Here is a 19,579-nt window from a genome sequence, read left to right on the forward strand (position 1 = left end):
GAGCATTGGATTAGTACTTGTTAATGTTAATACAATTACATTTCTCACCTAATAAACTGGCAAATTTCTAACTTCCAAAAAACTTCCAAATTTAAAATTTCCTCACAATACCACTGTTATTAAAAGGCTGAAATAGAAAATTTCATTTTTTAAAGAATGGAAAAAACCCCAAAAAGAACAGTGTGAGATAAATTGCTTTACATGGCATGAATATTAAAAACACCATCTAAGTTCCAGCAAATACTCACCTCATAGCTGTGTATGTCAGCGATAGTGTTGTAGCAATCCAGGCTTCTGTTACATGACAGTTGTGTTCAGTGAAGCTCTCTTATACCCCTCAGAGACTGAGAAGATTATGACGCTACCTTCCAATAAACCACAGGGCCTCGTCACTTGTACACACTAGTCCAGGTTCTTTCACATAGAAGCAATTAGAGATTGGCTGACAGGCAATTGAGGCTTAAGCAACATGACAAATACAGACAATGAGGATGTGTGCAGGCGGGGGTCCAGCAGGGTATAATTTGCATATTTCCACAACCTTCCAGAAACATAGGCTATATTTCCCATGATCCTCGGCATCTCCCCACAATCTGCAATCTTATGCAACATAATTCGAGAACCTACTTGAATGAGCGGAGGTGGCGTTCTCCTTTCATCAGCAGTCTCTCAGATTGAGCCTCACATGTCTGTGGTAATCCCCTCCCACCGTCCATACACATAAACACACACCTCGTTCATTCACCTGATGGGCTTCTCCAGCTTCTCTCTGTAATCTACTGTTCATGCACATGCACTCACACGGGACACATGTAGGGACACACACTCTTGTTGTGGTCTCTCTTAAAGACACAAGTTTAAGAAGATAATCTACACAATCATATAACAACAACAATCACACCAAAAAAGTACACTCAGGAGTGCTCATGCTGCTAGAAACATGAATGACAAACTTAATGCCACATGAACTGAATGAGTTACAGCACAATGTGGTGCCCATACTTATCTAAAAACTGTCAAGTTTGTCACATGTAAAAATTGTCCATCACACTGAACGGTTACAGTGATGTGGTGGAATGCAACTCATTTATTAATGTGCATTTATTACGTACAAGTTTTGAACTTTATACTACAAACTAATTCGAAGCATTCTTCTGGGAATAATATATATTTATTTGACTTTGGTGAGCTACCATTTTAAATTGCTGAACTTTGTAATGCATCAGTAAGTATAAATAATAATAATCAATATTATTAGTTTCATTAAATGTATACACCCTCCACCATGCCATTTAAGGTATTATCGTGTGCAAAATAAAAATTTAGACCCCAGTTTTGTATTCCAAATATGAGTCTCTTCTCATCTTTGTTCAAGCTTTGGTCTGTTTGCGGTGGAGGAACTATAGGCTATAAACTACACCCCAAAAACTACGTAACAAAACAGAACAATCCTCATTTATTGTAATTTATTTAGCAACAGACTGTCTAAATTAGAATGCAAACCATAAATAAAAGCACAACCAAGGTATGTTTTCTGACAATCCATAACAGCACACATCTGGATAATGCTGTGAAATACTGCCATCAAGCGGTGGATAATAGTGTTACCAGCAGTAACTTGAGCCTATGTACAAAGATCGCTTGCTTTGTGTATCACTCTGATCTAAATGTAGGCCAACTTCCAAAGAAGAGGCAACTGTCCCTTATGTACTTACTTTAACTACAAAAGGTTTATGTAGGACACTTCAAACTTGATCTTAAACCAGTATGCAAAAGGAACAACGTGCAAGAGCATCGATATTAGGTTCTCAACAATATTTAAGTTGCCTGTTCACAGTGATTGAAAAAAGTGTCGGAGTGAGGCCTCTTCACTTCCTCATTCCGTGACGCGTGAGGTTGAGGTTCAGAGGTTAAAGGCTACACACGCTGCTTTACACGCGCGACTGTTTTGCTATGTGTTGGTTGAAATAAAGGACGATAACATGGGGAAGAATAAGAAGAATAAACCCGACCAGTCCGGACAACAAGCGGGCAAGACCGCTAAACATCTAAGGTAAGATACGCAGGCTAATGTTTGGAAGGAAACGCTGCTAGTTAGCCACAGCAGCTAGCCGCTATTAGCTCTGTAAGTTAGTTGCGAGCTAGAGTCAAATTGTTGAACCCACTCTTGTATTTAAGAGAGGTAGTCAACTTGAGCTACAGTACACTGCTTTGAAATGCTAATGTTTATTTCATTTTGTCCCTCTACATACATTATGCACCGCAATGCGTCTTCATTTCAGTGATAAGAAGCTCAAACGAGATGACAAATCCAAGAAAGCCAAACCAGAGGACCACCTCAAACACATCCCCTTCAGACTCCGAGAGATCATGAAAAGCAAGGAGAGGATGCAATCAAAACCTCTGAGATCCAAAAAGCAAAAAGAGGGTGAGGACAAAAAAAATATTTGTACTTTTAATTCATGAATTTGTCCCTACAGGTAATAAAACGTTTGTTTTCTATATTTTAGGACTCAAACGTAAAAGAAAGCCAGAGAAGGGTTCTCAGGATGGAGACATACCTGTGCCACGTTTCAAGAGGGGGAAGAAAGAAAGTGAGAAGGCATACCTGCAGCGCATGGAGAGGGCGGCCAACCATGTCCTCTTTCTCACCAAGAACCAAGTAGACAGAAAGCCAGAGCTGAATATAGAGACGGTTGGCAAGACCGAGAAGAAGAAGGAGTGAGTACCGTACACTGTGGCTTGAAATCATTTGTGTGTTTGTGCCATGACAGGTGTGTACAGCTGAGCCAGTGAAATGCCACCACACTGCACAAGGGACAATGAAGAGAGACAATATAAAGATAGCCTACATTCTGGTTGTACACCCTGCAGCAATGTGTCCTCTCTGATTAGAGATTAAAATGCAAGAAAGATAATTGCACCATTAATCTTAAAAATGTGGATGTGAAATTATAAAATATTAAACTTTTTTGATAATCAGTTGATGGTATCTACGATTAAATATCCTAGGGGTTCAAAAATAACTTACAGGCAGTGGATACTCATAGGAGAGTTGCTACATTATTGATTATTATCAAGCTATTATAATAACTTAGTTGATTTCAAAATCAGTTATGTCTTTACACACATTTGCACATGAAATGGTAAAACCCAACCTGCATTTAAACCTCAGCAGTAACAGTAAATCATAGATTTCAACTGTCCTGGATTATAAATGTCTAATTTCTTCTAATTTTTTTCTTTTCTTTTTTTCTCTCGCTGTCTTACTGCAGGCATGATAACATGAGATTACAGAGGCTACAGCAGAAAAAGTTGACCAAACAAGAGGCCAGGATGGAAAAAGAGATGTTCATAGGTAATGTAAGCAATGCATGTTATTCACAAACAAAGGATGTGACAAGAGACTACATCTTTTCTCTATGATTTGTTTAGACACAGACATGTAGTGACTGGATAAGGTTAAGACATGTTTAAGACCAACAGAAGGTGCGGTTCATCTCTGCTGCTGTGTCCTAAAAATGTATGGGGATATCAGGGTCTGTCCTCTATGTGTAGAGTAAAGGAACCCACAAATGATTATCCCCCAAAACTACGGTTTTCTTCAGCTCTCCTCCCTTTTAAATGCTCTGATAAACAGCAGGCAGATACACTTAGGGATCCTATATAGTAGGTATGGTCCTGTTGTTGCCTGTTGCTGTTCATGGAAAGAAAAATAGACTTAAGGGAATATTTGACTTGATTTGTCAGCTAGACACAAACAAACAAATGATTGTGTGTTTTATATGTGATTTCTGTGTTTGATGGATGTATGAATCTGCATTTATCTGCAAAACAATTCATCACACCTTCATCCACACCTTTTATGAGTACTAATCATTTGTAATGATATAATATATCACGTTTCCAACTTGTTGTATGACTCCTAAGTGTAGTAAGTAAATGAATGTACATAGAAAAACTGAACTGAAAACTGAACAAGATGTAAAAGCTTGTATAAAGAATATATTTTTGTTTCGTAGATCATGTTCCTTTTGGAGAAGTTTCAATGGCCCCGCCATCTTTGAACATCAAACCCAGGAAAGCTCAGGCCAAAACTCAGGTAACAACTCTCGTGGTTTATCCTGTTATCTCAGTCATCTTTGAATAAGTGCTTCACTGTTGTTCTCCTCTGCCTCCATCATCCAGAAGGACCTGCTTCTCAACTCTCTGCTGGGCCACACAGTGGCCTCCACAGCCAAGCCCTCCATGGCCAGACAGAGAATCATGGAGGAGGAGAGGGAGCGAGCAGTGCAGGCCTACCGTCATCTGAAGAAACAGAAGCAGCAGCAGCAGGAGGCCAGGGCTGCCGGTCTGGAAAAACTCAAGATGCCTCAGTGACGTCTCCTGTCGCTCAACTCAAAGAATTATAATTCCCCAACTGCAGTCACAGTGTGAACAACCACAGTGATCGAACACTTGATGTTCAGAAACTGAGACAGATCATAAAATAACCATCAGCAAATTGCATATACGGTATGTTGCATAACTCTGGATCTGATTTGCCTGTGGGGGAGTCTGCCACTGTGTAGCCAACTGTCAGGGAAAGATGCAACATTTGCAGTCACAGATCCACAGTATGAGGTAAGTTAAACTACACTCATCTGCCACGTTTGTGATCACAGGGTCATTTCAAAATTGCACTGGACATCATAATGATGAGTGCAACTGACTACTATGTATTACGTACAGTCAGGTGATTTGTTGAATCCTCATCCTTACAAATGTTCAATTGCATTTACTGTTTTAATTTCCCATCTTTAGATAATTACCGTGGCATGGTTTCTGATGCCATTGAAATAATCTCATCAAATTATCTCAGGGCAAAAAGAAACCTCTGGTTGGTTTCTATATGTCCACTAGATGGCAGTCCTCCTGTAGAGAGCTGATTTCATACAGGTTGAACAGATGGCTCACAGAAAAATCTGGACAGAATTATTTGTTTTAAACATAAAAAAAACACTGTGGCATATTTTATATTTCATGACTAGTTTATATAGTGTTTTACTATGTCAGCATGCATTCAAATGGTGTAATTGAGAGCATTTTGTATATAAAGTAAATTAAAAAAAACAACAAAGAAAACCAATCTCATCATCTTGTCTATTTAATAGCTTTTGGTCATATCACATGATCTTCATCAGCAAATTGAATTTGACATATTCTCATTATTATTTAAAAAAACAAATATTATTGGCTTTAAAAACCTGAGGTTCACAGTTCAATCCTGACATTTAAAACAGCTGCTCAGAAAACAGTCTTAGTACCAGGTCCATTTAGTAGTTGTTCTGGAGCTTTCAGTCATATCACAGTCATTCTTAAAGATCATACTCCCCTTGCTTTCACAGAAGACTTTAAATTACCTTGTTGTTGAAAGGTGCAACACAAATAAATTAAGATTTAGAATTACTTTTATTTTTAAATGTGTCTTGCTTTTTCTGCAGTTTCCAGGGTCAAGGATTAACTCTGAACCTCAGCAACAACAGTAAATGCAAAAACAGGTTACACCCTGTTTCCCCACTGTACCTCTCTGAGAGCCTGAGTCCTGGAGTAAATAAATCACATCAGGCTTTTTAAATGGGGAATACTTATTAGAGCCTGGCACAGCTATTTACATTTCTAATCCTTAAAAGGTTTACCCTCATGAACAAGGCCTTTGTTTAAATATTGGCACACAGGACAAACTGTACAAATTCAGATGTGTTGTTTGACAAGTTGGTCTTTCAAAGCATCTGTGATCAAAAAGCTAGCGTTACAGATGTTAATGTTTTTGTAATAGTGATCTACTGAATAATATCACCAGATGGCATTACCATTAGTAATACTATATGCCTGTTGTCTGGTCTGTTTGTTCAGGTTAACCTGTAAAACCCTCAATCTTTTTGTGTGTGTGTGTGTGTGTGTCACTGTTTGTCCTCTGAGGGTTGTCACAGTGACAAGGAAATGTATTAAGTGGGGACAGCTGCGTGTGATTGGTAGTGCTGCATCCCCCGAGCTGTGCCCAACCACCACTGGTCAGGAAACCACCTGTGTCCATGTGCACAAGACAGCTATTCATAATATCAGGGGACTTGTAGTTGCTGCCTGTCAGGGAAAGATGCTGTTAATGAATTCAGGTCAAGTCGCTGGTCACAATTTCATCTCTAATACAATTTAAATAAAGTTCAACACATTTAAATTGCAGGGTTGCTTTTCTGCAAAGATACACTTTAGCTGTTAGGCTACATTTTTATAGCAGAGAATCAGCCAGCAGGGCTCCTCTGGGACAGCCCACAGTTTTGCTCATTAATCAGCGATGATAGGAAAGGAACGACTAAATAAATGAAGCTAAGTGAAGAGGCTGTTGTTAGAAATGCTAAGAAAATATTCTGTCACGTGTCTTGACTGCTCAGTGTTGTTTACATTTGGTTACATTTTTCATGTTGACAAGCTGCACTGCCACTCTGCATGTTTTCTTGCAGCTCTGTGCCCTCTTTATTACATCTGATGCATAGACCTGCGTGCACTGGAGATCAACGGGTGCAGGCAGAAGGCATTACAGTGTAAAATCTGCATGTGTGCTGTTGTATAATTCTGATCTGTCTCATTTCCAGTTTGTGAGCAATTTCCTCTTTGAGCAAGCACTCATGGCTGCTGACAGTACAGGATGGTGGGAGTGATTGGGAGAGCGCCTACTCAGCCTGCTGCTAGGCAGCCACAGCTCACTCCGAGGCTCTTAAAAGTGTGTGTGCGTGCGTGCATGTGTGTCAAATTATAGTTGAATAACTGTTCCTCTGTGTTGAGAAAAGGAAGAGCTCAGCATAAGCAAAGTAGTAGTCCATGCTAATTTGTCCAAAATGAATATGCCCCTATGTTATATAACCACAGTAGCTTTAGAAAACAGTTTCAGTGGTTAAACCGCGTTCAGTCAGTATGTGGATGAGTGTGTGTGATTGTGTGATCATTTGCCGTCCACTCGGATTCTTATGCAACAAACATGCATGCTGTGAAGGCTCTTGGCAGACTTTTTTCTGCTGCTACAGTCTGACCGTGCAGTTTATATTACACACTCCATTAAATCTCACTTCACTGCTCCAAATTTGAATGGTTAGATTTTCTTCGGTTCAGCCATAAATTCAAATAGATAAAGACTGTTACATGGATTCATGTTTTTCTTTTAACATACTCGTGATAACGCTCAGCATGACCGATAGTTTCTGCGTTGTTTAGCAGTGAAAACCCTCACCCCACAGCCACTCCCTTCACCTGTTTGAGCTTATTACGCATAGATATGTAAATGACTGTTCTAGGCAGTGTAGATGGTAATCCTCCTGACACTTCCTCTTTCAGTATCCAACTCCTGTTTGCTGGTAACAACTCCTAGAACATACCACCCAAAATAATATGATGCAACAGCCTCAGAGAATTTAAAGAACCTTTAAAGCTTTAATAAGTTAAAATTTACCCCGTTCACATAAAACTTCCTTTTTTTGAAATTCAAAACTCCTACAAAATCATATGGCTTCAGAGGAGGTCTGAATTGCAAACCCAAACCACCACCACCTCATTGGACAGTTTTATACATCATTCTGTTTTGGGACATTGATTTAAAAAACAAAACAAAAACAGAGTTAATGAAACTAGAAGGCGAAATCATGGCTTTCTCATAGAGACGTATACATTCTATACACAATATGGAGGATTGTCTTCTATAGAGTTCAATGAGTCAAGCTACAAGTGAGCAAAGCTGGTTAACAGTTCGCAATAGAAGTTTAAAAGCACTAGTTTCCATATAGTGAGAATGGAAATAAGGCACAAGCTGCAACACAACCTTTCCATATGGAAATCTTCATATTAGCTCTGAATATATTATCCTCTACAGGCTGCCCATCTCTAGTCATTGTAATCTTTTATTAATGACACCCAGTCTTTGTACATACAGAACAGACAAGCAGTGCCTGAACAGAGAAAATAAAGTATAAGGCAAAATTAGGAAGTCTGGGAGAGGAACTAGGTCATATTACTGCATATTGCTGTAGATTCACCACAGTGTCATTATTGAAAGCATTTTCCTAAAGACTAGAAAGGGACATGCATTACATTTTCTACTAGTAACTGATGCTAGAAGAAGAGTTTTATTTAATAGCTATAACAACTGAGTGTGCAATGTGTTCTCGACAGTCCGCCTGTGTGTGACAATCCTTAGGATGGTAAGGACTCTGGACAAGACGGGGAGATGCCGCTTCCTGGATTAAAAGGGGGAGCTGTGCCTCGAGATATCATAGCATCTTGGTTCATCTGTAAAAACACACCAGGAAGTGATTATTTCAGATGGTGGTGGTGGCAGCAGTGGCACTGATAGCAATGTTTTTTTTGGGTTGAAAGTATTGTGAACACACTCACCTTTGTTAATCCCTTTGCAATCAGGGCTATTTCTGTAGGCTGGTAAACACAACTTCGCACCTGACCGTTGTAAGCCCCATATGGAGACACCGGCTTTGTGGGTACTGGTAGAGAAAGGGTGGAAGAGGATTTTAAAAAACAGATCAACACTGAGAATGAAACAATCCAAGATCTCCATTCTAATGTTGTTTACAAGTTAATACATTATTTAAAGACTCTGTGACTGCCGTATAGCAATGTCTGTTTTCAAGTACGGGCCACTGCCTCATAAAATTGCCCAAGGACACAACCTTCAGTAAGTAGATCAGACTGTGGTCCTAAAAAGGAGCACAATGCTTAAATGGCACAGGGAGGCAAGAGTAAAACTAATACAAGCCTCGTCTGTGCTTATTTGGGTTTTTAGATCAATTTGCAAACTGTTTAGTATTCTTATTCTACAGAGAAAAACATGAAATAGTTTTGACTCTTTATCTGTGCACCATGATAATCACACTCAAAGCTAAAAGAGGTGAACAGAGAATAAACACCCTTCCAAAAAAAAAGACGAGACAACACACTGTAATCTGCAATTACACTGCATTATTGTCAACACCCTTCCAAGCTGTTTGTGTGTGAGGGGATATGAACAATGATGATTGTGCTGACAAATCATTGCACTAAACATTTCTGGCCTGCCTGCAAGTTGATATTCTCGTCTATTCCATTATTATTCTTGTTGACAGGAGCTGGGTTTATACAGACTGACAAATGGAAAATAACAGCAAAACTGTTGCAGTGTTTTACTCTTGGTAAAATGAATAGACCCGGCCAATTATTTCACAATCTATCCGTGCTGCCAATATTGCCGAGACTGTTACTAGAGTGAAGTGCTTTTCTGTCCTGCAGCTAAATTTTGAATTTTGGTTCTGACGTTTCAGCATCCATCTAGTACAGTGGTGTGCAACAGAGCTCAGAACATCCCCAGTAAATAATATCACTACTATGGACTCATCTTTTCTTTGACAGTCGGCACCACGCGTTCACTGTGTTGGTCCTGGTCAGGTCCACGCCAAAACACGCCGGACCCAATCTGATCCAAACAAATTTATGGTGGTTTCATCAAACCAATGAATGTGCTGCCAGCATTCATCAGGCTTCCTTTCATTCCCTTTGGCAAAGCTCAGTCTTGCAGTTGTGTGCCTTTTTTGTGAGCAGTGGTTTATTTATTTATTCTTGGAAGCCATCTATAGAGGCTGACTTTATTCAATGTCCTTCACACTGTCTGATCAGTCACTTTAACAGTGTTCACAGACAATACATTTGCCATGTGGTGAGCATCACTCACCAGGCTGTTTTTCAATGCAAATTTGCGTAAGCGGATACTTCTGCTGGATCATTTCTCAGGGAAAGCAGCCACATCCTCTACTATTTGTAGTATGCCCTTATACCTCCTAACCTCTGCTGCAGCTTATGTCAGGGAGTTTACTGATTCTCTTTTACGCTAGCCTGATTTCTTACTATCTCATGCAATTAGATTTAATAAGAAACCACATATTCATCTGCAGATTAATCACAGACAATGATGTGTCATACTATACCTGTTGGAGGCTCATCCATGGAGAAAGCTTTATTCTCCATGTACACGTTCTGATGTGACGCCTCTGGCTCCTTAAGGATCGTGTCATAAACCAGGCTTCTGGCAGGATAGACATGTTCTCCATCATGGGGTTCTTCCTGGTCTGGGTCCTCCTTGCTCAATAAGCAGATTTCCGGGATGGTGTAGAGGAAGAGGAACACCCAGGCATTTGACACCACAGCTACAGCCAGAGTGGGATCATCCCAGCTGGAGTTCCCCACTTTGTTGTTCCCATAGAGATACATGACAATCCAAGCCACCCAGATAGCCAAGGTGAGGAGCCCCGTGACCAGGATGAAAGCTCCATCCCGGTGCCACTGCTTGCTCTTGTGTGTCAGTGAGGGCACGGCCATCAGCACCACGGCGACCAGCAGAGCCATCACATAAATAAGCGACATCACAAAGTCCTGCTTAAAAATTCCGCAGGACACGTCGGGGACGTTGAAAACTCCAGGTGGGCTCCTGACCATCGTGATCACAAGCCACTCGGTGTTGATGATCACCTCAACCAGCCACAAACCCAGGGCTCCCAGACAGAGCATCCAACTCCGGGGGCCCTGGCATCTCCGCTGCAGCAGTGTGAGCCACAGCCCGTGCATCACCAGGCAGCTCAGGCAGCCTGAGAACAGAACTCCAAACAGGAACCTGCGTGCAGCACAGGTGACCGAGTGCTGGTCCACTATGAAGGCAAAAGTGAGTCCAAAGAGTCCCAGAGTAAAGACCAGGACGGCTGCCTGCAGGATCACCATACCCTTTCTCTTCTTGTTGGTCACAAATGGTAAGGAGGCCATGAGGATGATGAAGAGGACAAAGGAGGTCACCACGCCAGCAGCAGCAACGGCCTCCACCACAACCCCCCACACTGCAGTCAGGTCACACAGGTTGTAGTAGATGGGGCTGAGGCTGTTATCGCATCCTTTTGGAACACTTGAGATCGGGTCCATGGCTTCACTGCTTGTTTTGTTCTCCTTGTTTGTTCACAAACCTACCGGAAAAAAAACAACGTCACTGTTAAAAGTTGAATTCAAATGATATGGCACCCGACTTCATTATTTGCATCCAAAATAGCAGGCATAACGAACTACAGACTTTGCATGTGTCGGAACACAGAATTTGTTTTCCCTGTCCCTTATTCTGTCATGGCACAGTAACCAAACAGTGTCTAGATTATGTCCTGTTGAGTCTTATACTGTAAGTGATCTAAGTATGTAGAGTAGACACGGAGATAATTGAGAAGGTTCATTAAAGTTACTGAAGAATCCTGTGATTAAAACACATTGTCTCCCCTGCCTTTAATTGTCACTCTAATGTGGATTTTAATCACAGATCAGTCTCAGTCAAGCTATTCTACACCTTCTAATTTACAGAGGCTTCATCTTAACATCTTACCAGCAGACATAAGGAGTCTCTCCACCCTCACCCTAACCCAGCATCCCTGCTCCACTTAATGTGGTCAAACATCTTAAATCAAAATTAAGATTCTTTTATAATCTACTTTCATCCCAGCAACTTCCAAATGCCAGCAACACCAACGCATCCTTAAATAATCAAGGGAGAGTGTCACTGCCAGTGAAAACCACATAGCTACTTCACATCTGGTTATTCACAGATTGTGCGGTCGAGTGAAATAAGTAATTATCCTACTTCTTTAACATGAATTAAACCCATTTGAGGATCCGTTGCAAAACCTTTGGCTGAGCTCATGGAACGTTATGGAGATGGGAAGTTTTCACAGAACAACGAATGTTAAGTTTACAGAAAGTTAAGAGCGGCACACCCATAATAAACCACCGCAATTACATATATTCTAGTAAATAATTGACCAACGATGTGAATGTAATGACAGGAGTATTAGCCTACATTAGTTTATAGTCGGGAGGCCTAAGTCATTTTCTGTCAGAGACTTCTTACCTGGAGTGAAAACGCAGCAGCTTCAACAGGTGACTCAGGTGGATGGCCCCCGATGAGAATAGCCCATGCACCTCCGGAGTGAAACCCGTCTCGACCGAGGTAGATGCTTTGATTTTTTTGTCTCGATAAAACTCCTGATAGATTACTAGACCAATTTCTGCACATTCAAATATCCACTTAATAGATTCACTGTTCCCCCCCACCCTTGTTCAATCATGGCCTGTCCCCCATCCGCCCACTCCTTCCCGGGTTGTTATAGAACCATGTTACCATCGTATCACCCGCAGTCGCATCAAAGTCGTTTCCCTGTGCGGTTATTACTACTCAGATCCAACCTCTCTCCCTGTGTCACTCTGTATCCGTATCCAGCCTCCCCGGTGTTTGCAGCTTTGCATATTCCGTGAGATTAGCACCCAGCCTATTTATTTGTTTCAGGCAGCTTACATCCAAAACAAAGGCACCACTCAACTGCGCAAGTGACACTTGTATGCTGCAGCAACATGGCAAGGACCTGTCTGTGCAGCAGTCTTTGATTTTGTGACTCACTGATGTGGTGATTAATGGCTTTCACGCGTCTAGTGATTGGGTCAGTATTGTGATTAGTGATTTATTTGGAAATGATCAAGCTGCTTCACACAAATCTGACTTGTTGAGTTGGCCTACTTTCAGTTTTAGTGAAGAAAATTACCTGTGTACAGTTGTTTAATTAAAGAACAATTCAGAGGAAAGAAGGGTGGCTTTTTTTTTTAGAGTGAAACTAATTCCTGTGAACAATAAACAGGAGTAGGCTATATATATTTCACAGATGTCTTTTTTCTCTGTGTGTGTGTGTGTGTGTGTGTCAGAGTGAGCAGTCGTGATCAGAGGTGAGACTGTGTTCAGTTTGCAGAGCCACCTGGTGGAAAATTTTATTATAGAAGAGATTGACTTCTGTATTTTTTTTTTCCAGTGAAACACAATCAAATCAGACTACACAGCAAAATAGATCTTGTTATTGATCTGTTGTAGGCCATGCCACTTAACAACCATTTGATAAATAAGAACATTGACTGATGCCATCGATTTTAAGCTTTTAGAAGAAAGTTATGCTCACTGCAATAAAACGTTTACACATCTGAAATCTGCTTAAGGGCTGGGCTGCATATAAAAATGACAAACTCCATTGCTGGGATTGAAAGTCAAATGTTCCATTTTTAAAGTGATATATTTCTTCAGTGTTTGCAGTATTTTGTGATCATAGACAATCGTGACAAATACATTACACTAGAATACAGTGTAGGAGCTACGTTTTTCCCCCTAAAGATAAACCAGAATATTTGATTCATTCTTTTTTTTGTGTGCCATAAGTCACAACATTTACTCCAGTTGTAAAATGTGTAGTTTATAATTAGAAAAAGATTTTGCCACAAAAGAGTGAGTAATTGCAAGAGGGAATTTTAGATGCAGAGAGAAAATAGCAGAATTGTCATCTCTACGTATTTCATGATGTCCTCAACGTCCTTTTTTCTTTGTGTAACGCTTTGTTAACATTTTACATATTAACATGCATTCAGCATCTTTTTGGAGACCTGGTTTATCTAGTGCAGTCCCTCCGGCTTTAGCACGAGAATAAGGTCATCCAGGACGCCTTATTGAAGCTAATTCTGGCACGCAGCCTGTGCTAAACGTACTGTTTATACTGTGTGATGGAGTCCCCTGTGGTGCATTGATCTCTCAATGGATCTTGTCCCGAGGGGTGCTCTCGCAAATCCAGCAGATCGCCACTCCACCCCTTTGCACTGTGGCCCTGTTTGCAGATTCTTCATGAGAGATGATCTCAAAGGAGAAAGCAATGTGACCCTAATCAAGGACATGCCTTTTTCAGATGCACACGTATAAACAAAAAAAGAAAGGCGCTTTGGGTTTATTCTAATCTTAATTCCGTAGCTAAACAACCAAATGGGTCAGTTTTAGCACACAGCTACACTTTGGGTAAACAAATATCTTACATATTGAGAGTACAAGATCCATTATTTACATTCATACCAGTCAATATTCACTTCACAAAATAAAATATAACAGATTGAACTTGCCACCATAAATGATCCACAATGCCTTGTCTATTTTGCCCCATCCAGGTTGGTGCAGCAGGCTTCATTAGGGCACCTCAGCACCGCGCTCCTCTCAGAACCTGTCAGGTTATTCATAGCAGTGGCTCAGGTTGGGGTCTCGCAGGAAGGATGTGTCGTCTCCAGCATCCTCACTGCAGCCAGGCAGCCCTCAGGGCTTCACCACAACCCAATTCCCTCCGAGATGGTGTCTCGCCTCGTCTGTCCCATAGTGAGCACATTAGATGGGAGCTATTTTAAACACATTCATCATGGTGCTGCGTGTTAGTAGAACTTTTCTGACAGGACTATAATGGCCTGCAGATGCATAGATTATTTTAAATTAATATTAGAATAACATCTAACTTTTTGATACATGTTTAACTGGTATCTCATCAGTCATCTCTGACTGATGGATCAATGCTGGCTGAGTGGTAACTAAAGGGTCATTTTAGTGGAACTGTAAATATTTCTTCAAGGCCTGAGGTCATGACCACAGGCACTGTCATAGCTGCCTTTTCACCCCATTGTATCCCAGTTAGTGCATGTTTTTCCAGGATACATGTCATATGGCTCCTGAGCTCACTTAGAGTCATTTTAGCATTTCATATCGATTATCATAGCGCTGAGGTTAGTATGTTCCTTGCCAGCAGCGGCCATTAACGCCACATCCTGCTGGAACTTGTCTGTCACACATATTCATGAAAACTTCTGCCTTCTTTGTGGTGATGGATGGTCCGCTACTTAATGATGCTCCCAGAAACTTTATTATATTATTTTATGCACATAGATAAAATATGTGTATTGGTATCTCAGTAAATTCACAACTAAAATCCTGATTGGTAGTTGAATTTGATGAAGAGAGCTTGCCTTATATTGATGAGTAGACCAAGCACCAATGAAATTATCCTCCCATTACTTAGATTAATATGCCATCAGAGAGATAATAAATGTCAGCTGAAAAGAACTGCCCTGTAAATGAATGATGAAATTTGATTGACTGCAGTTGGTCATGCCTATTAGAATGTCAATTACTCTTGGCAGATAGTCTCAGTGGCAAGCTATTCTAATTAATTGACTAATTAAACGGCTGTGATTGTACTTATCATGGATATCACAAGCATATTTTGCAGTCCAGAGATGTTGCCTTCAGAATACCATTAAAATGTGAATGTCTGTTAATATTGATTGTTAAAAGAGCACCTAACCCCAATGACTTTTAAATTTTAAAAAAAAGAAGGGAAAATGTTGAGTCCTTGGCTGGCCCCCGGTGCCGTTGATCAATGCCATGCAACATCCAAAAGGGAGAAATTCAAAATCAAAGCTGTCGCTATAGCAACGCCCCTGCCAGATTCCACCAATCAATGGAGTCCATGGGGTTGCGAGATGCGCCAGGGAAAGGCCAGCGTCCTACATAAAGAGTGCGGGACAGGGAGCCGGGCGGCACACACGGGGCAACACACCTTTTCTGCACACACACACGACAAAGGCAGCAGCAAGCGGCAAGAAGAAGGGTCAGGGAAGAGTGGCACAGAGGAAAGGAAGAGAGGCAGGGAATAACTGGGAAGATATGGTGCGCTCTTGTGAACAAGGGATCCCTGCCTGGGTCTTTGTGGGCACCCTGCTCCTCCACTCTGTCACAGTTAGAGGAGGTAAGGTGACAACTACGGCATCACTAGTTTTAATTGTTAGAATTTTATTTTTGCGTCTTTTTTTGTTTTTTTTTGTTAATATCTTAGACTGTGAGTAGAAGCTGTTTTGTTCTATTTCAGTCCAGCTTCCCTCATATTGTCAGTGGGTAGTAGAGCACAGCATGAATGTGTGGCTCGCGCCCAGCCTCAGGGCAGGGGATGGGTATTTATCTATTCTACTCATCCTGTCCTCATCTATCTGTCTGCTGGGTGCAGGGAAAGACAGGCAAGTGCATTTACTGCCTGGCTTTGTGCCGGCTCAGTAATACAGTATACTGTATAAGCACTGAGGGAAAGCTTTTCCTACTCCTTAAAGAAGATCTGACTTTGACCAGAGCTATTGAGGGCCACATTCCTTTGCTGTCATTGTAGATATCATTTAAAATTCCTCGTGAGCACCAACTCATCTAATTTGGGGACTGTGTATAATATATTTTATTTAGCTTGAGTGGAAGAGACACTGGTCCATTCTTTATTCATTACTTTTTTGTGTCTACTTTGAATTTAATCTGTCAGATGTTTTTTTTTTCTTACAGTATTGAAAACCGTAAATTATGTAATAGAGAGCATCTACTGTTTCCTTGTTATAGTGATTGTTCAATTGTGCCAGAAATTATTTGTCAATACAAACCTCCACACAATCCATCATGCTCAGCTGGCTCAGGGAGCTTGCCGTCTAATTGGAAAAAGGTTACTTTGAAGTGGGGGCACTTGATTGTGGCGGAGAAATGAAGACCGTGAGGCATCGCAGGGAGCCAAGTGTGCTCCCCCTGTGTCTCATTAAACCCCCAGTAACAGGCCAACAAAGCTGCTGATGACTGTGGCAGAGCAGAATGGATACAGCAGCTTGTCATGCTGAGTCTTTCATGTGTGATTCTCCAGTTAAGTGCTACTTGTGCATACGCTGAAGAGGACCCATAGAAGCAGCCATCTGCAGCGGTGCTGCAAGCTCATGATCCTTTTTGGAGCACCTGGTATTGAGGTTGTCTGAGTCAGCCACCTGGCTTGTTGCTCACTTTCTCTGTTAATTAAAACCACAAAACAGAAGGAAGTGCAGGTCTGGTTTCTCCATGGCACATTTTATCAGTTGTGGTTCAGTCGGAGGGTTAGGGTTTTTTTTTTCTTTTCTTTTCTTCTTCCAGTTCTTGCTGTATCAAATCTGATTTAAGTTGTAGAACGGATGCACATGAAAGCGGCTGTGAAATCTTAGAGAGAACACAGTCGGGTTAATGCAAATTATAGTGCTTAAAATAGAAATGACTTATTAGCTTAGCTAATTGCAATTGCAGGAGAACAAGAGAAATGTCCCCTGAATGAAAATAGTGATGAAAGTGTTTCTGTCAGGTGTTGCTGTTGTCCACAGTCTTGCTCTCTCCACAGCTGCCCTGAAGCAGGAGGCATCATTGGACAATGGGGCCACGGTTCTGAATCACTCCATGAGTATGGTGCAGCGCATGGAGACGCTCCTGAACATGGGGAATGGCAGCGATGTCACTCTCCGGGTGCATACCATCAGCACGGACGAGGTGAAGGTGATCCAGGCTCACAGTCTGGTTCTCACCTTGCAGAGTGACATCTTTGAGGAACTGCTCCTCACCCGCAACAACAGCCTTTTGGTTTTGAGGGAGGCGCCCGACTGTGCTGCTGTCTTTGAGAAGTTTATCAGGTGAGGGTGACTCACGATGAGTTGGATTAATTAAACAAAAGTGGAGCTGATTCCTTTGTATGTTCCACAGACATTACATTAAACGTCTTATCCCACCATTTTGCTTCTCTCCTTTATATTTGGAGAAGTGAGATGCTCCATCTTGTGAAATAGTCTAAAATTACGCCTGCTGTTTGAGGCTCACAGTCAAATATCGGACAGTGTGGGTTTTTTCAGTGACTCAGATGTGAGAAGAGAACACAGCTTCAAAATAGTATGCCTCACGGAAAGATTGTGTTCTCCTTTATTAGTGTTTTTCCTTTTTTTTTTACATGACTGTTACAGGGGTATTTTGTTTGTTTTTCATCTCTTGCAGGTATCTGTATTGTGGTGACATCTCGGTGCGGCTAGATCAGGCCATTTCCCTGCATAAGCTGGCCAGCAAGTATCATGTATGGGGCTTGCAGCAGGGTCTGACCCAGTATATGACCCTGCATCTGTCTAGTGATTCTCCCACGGGCCATGTGGTCGGCTGGTACAACTATGCACTACAAATTGGGGACATGGCCCTGCGGGACAGCTGCCTGCAGTACCTGTCCTGGAACTTGTCATCCGTGCTGCAGAGCGGAGAATGGGGCTCCATCAGTGAAGACCTGCTCCTCTCCTTGCTCCAGCGCTCTGACCTCATTCTGCAGAGTGAGCTGGAGCTCTACGAGGCCCTGGAGGCCTGGATTAGCCAGAACCAGCCTGACAGTGCGACGGTCGAGACTGCCCTCAAGGCCGTTCGATACGGCATGATCCCCCCTCAGCACCTCTTCCGTCTTCAGAAGCAATCTGCCCTCATGGTGAAGTATTACGAGACTATCCGTGATCTCCTCTATCTAGCATTCCAATTTCACTCTGCCTCACCTATCCACCTTGCCAAGTACTTTGATGTCAACTGTAGTATTTTCACTCCCCGTAACTACCTGTCCTCTTCCTGGGGTTCCCCTTGGGTCATCAATAACCCCACCCGTGATGACCGCAGTTACAGCTTCCAGACCCAGCTTGGACCCAGCGGCCATGACTCCAGTAAGCGCGTGACATGGAACGCCCTGTTCTCCCCTCGTTGGCTCCCACTCAGCGCCAGGTCAACCTATACCGAGCTGGGCGCAATGCAGCCCACTCGCACCGATGGAGGTCGACCTCGCATCATCGTAACACCGGCCACTTCTAGTCCAGACTTTGCCGGCGTGAGCTTCCAGAAGACAGTGATTGTAATGGCAAGGCAGCAGGGTAAAGTGGTGGTTCGCCATGTCTACAACTTCCACCAAAGCACAGAGGAGGCTGGAGATTTCCTGGTGGATGCTGACCTGCAGCGTCGTGTATCAGAATACCTTATTGACAGCTCCCTCTATCTGCACATTGTAATAAAACCTCTCTACCATACCCTACTTGTCGCTAGGAAGTAAAGACAGGAATTTGGTGTGACCTCACCGACGCCGGTTACCCGCCCTCCACCCATACAATCACATGCTCACATTCCAAAGTACACTCATATCACAATACATTTTTATGTGTCAGAATCTGTGACATCTCCATTGTTATTTAGCTTGTACATTTTGTTGTCTTCCAACTACTTAGCAAGGAGGTGTCTGGTACAATCAAGGACTCACAATTCAACAGCTCAACAGTGGTTATAGCATCAGTGATGGTGGGGTTTTCCAGTATGTTATGCATAGTAAGAAAAAAAAAACACTTAACTGTACTGTATGTGTTCAGATATTTTATGGTCTTAGCTCTTAGTTTTAGTTCATGGCTCTTGGCCTGTGACATATACTTATATGTTTGCTGTTCACAAACCAAAAGGTTTAAAATAAGGTGCAGTCCCATTATCAATGTTCCTTTGTATGCTGTGGTCGACATTGTTGTTTTTGTTTTCTTTTTTCCCCTTTTTGCTCTTCTTTATATTGTTACATTGGCTTAAAAAGCAACTACACCTGCATGTATCTTCATCCTGAAACAAAATAATAAAAGACAATGAGATACACACGTGTCTGTGGTTGTGATTGTAATTGTTATTGACGCACAATGTATGTTTTATTTTTGTATATATATACATATATATATATATTAGTTATAGTAATTGTTAGAAATAATTTTGCTTTTCTTTAGGTAGCGCGATTACAATGCAGACTACGCGACCCATGATGCTTTGCGCGAGACAGGA

At 41.7% G+C, this 19,579-nt stretch overlaps 3 protein-coding genes across 4 annotated transcripts; 2 read left to right on the forward strand and 1 right to left on the reverse strand.

Moving 5' to 3' along the window:
* Nucleotides 1-1,875: 1,875 nt before the first annotated feature.
* On the forward strand, nucleotides 1,876-5,021 carry ccdc137 (coiled-coil domain containing 137). 2 transcript variants are annotated; one of them, XM_085784132.1, is made up of 6 exons: nucleotides 1,876-2,053; nucleotides 2,283-2,428; nucleotides 2,511-2,721; nucleotides 3,276-3,358; nucleotides 4,023-4,102; nucleotides 4,189-5,021. In XM_085784132.1, the coding sequence occupies exons 1-6, from the start codon at nucleotides 1,983-1,985 to the stop codon at nucleotides 4,378-4,380; spliced, it is 783 nt and encodes a 260-aa protein (XP_085640258.1). In that variant the 5' UTR covers nucleotides 1,876-1,982; the 3' UTR covers nucleotides 4,381-5,021. The 2 variants fall into 2 exon arrangements, with proteins under 2 accessions (XP_085640258.1, XP_085640257.1); XM_085784131.1 differs by having other exon boundaries at nucleotides 4,023-4,114; nucleotides 4,192-5,016.
* Nucleotides 5,022-7,910: 2,889 nt separating this feature from the next.
* Nucleotides 7,911-12,262, reverse strand: LOC146982872 (G protein-coupled receptor family C group 5 member C-like). Its single transcript, XM_085784133.1, has 4 exons — nucleotides 11,948-12,262; nucleotides 9,999-11,021; nucleotides 8,422-8,525; nucleotides 7,911-8,316 (listed from the first exon to the last, which is right to left on the reverse strand). Exons 2-4 carry the CDS (start codon nucleotides 10,978-10,980, stop codon nucleotides 8,221-8,223), a joined length of 1,182 nt encoding a protein of 393 aa, XP_085640259.1. The 5' UTR covers nucleotides 10,981-11,021; nucleotides 11,948-12,262; the 3' UTR covers nucleotides 7,911-8,220.
* A 3,136-nt stretch (nucleotides 12,263-15,398) lies between these two features.
* On the forward strand, nucleotides 15,399-19,166 carry btbd17b (BTB (POZ) domain containing 17b). The gene is made up of 3 exons (XM_085784134.1): nucleotides 15,399-15,686; nucleotides 17,106-17,391; nucleotides 17,747-19,166. Exons 1-3 carry the CDS (start codon nucleotides 15,605-15,607, stop codon nucleotides 18,819-18,821), a joined length of 1,443 nt encoding a protein of 480 aa, XP_085640260.1. The 5' UTR covers nucleotides 15,399-15,604; the 3' UTR covers nucleotides 18,822-19,166.
* Nucleotides 19,167-19,579: the final 413 nt, after the last annotated feature.

This window comes from Trachurus japonicus, chromosome 8, assembly GCF_045865225.1.
Source record: "Trachurus japonicus isolate A0001 chromosome 8, Traja_1.0".
Classification (NCBI taxonomy): domain Eukaryota; kingdom Metazoa; phylum Chordata; class Actinopteri; order Carangiformes; family Carangidae; genus Trachurus; species Trachurus japonicus.

Excerpts from the sequence above, each read along its gene's own strand:
- LOC146982872 (XM_085784133.1), bottom strand. The coding sequence starts at position 10,980 with ATGGACCCGATCTCAAGTGTTCCAAAAGGATGCGATAACAGCCTCAGC. Across the intron at positions 8,526-9,998 it reads CATGGATGAGCCTCCAACAG|TACCCACAAAGCCGGTGTCT; the intron begins GTATAGTATGAC and ends TTTCTCTACCAG. Across the intron at positions 8,317-8,421 it reads TTGCAAAGGGATTAACAAAG|ATGAACCAAGATGCTATGAT; the intron begins GTGAGTGTGTTC and ends GTGTTTTTACAG.
- ccdc137 (XM_085784131.1), top strand. The coding sequence starts at position 1,983 with ATGGGGAAGAATAAGAAGAATAAACCCGACCAGTCCGGACAACAAGCG. Across the intron at positions 2,722-3,275 it reads AAGACCGAGAAGAAGAAGGA|GCATGATAACATGAGATTAC; the intron begins GTGAGTACCGTA and ends GTCTTACTGCAG. Across the intron at positions 4,115-4,191 it reads AAACTCAGGTAACAACTCTC|GACCTGCTTCTCAACTCTCT; the intron begins GTGGTTTATCCT and ends ATCATCCAGAAG.
- btbd17b (XM_085784134.1), top strand. The coding sequence starts at position 15,605 with ATGGTGCGCTCTTGTGAACAAGGGATCCCTGCCTGGGTCTTTGTGGGC. Across the intron at positions 15,687-17,105 it reads CTCTGTCACAGTTAGAGGAG|CTGCCCTGAAGCAGGAGGCA; the intron begins GTAAGGTGACAA and ends CTCTCTCCACAG. Across the intron at positions 17,392-17,746 it reads GTCTTTGAGAAGTTTATCAG|GTATCTGTATTGTGGTGACA; the intron begins GTGAGGGTGACT and ends CATCTCTTGCAG.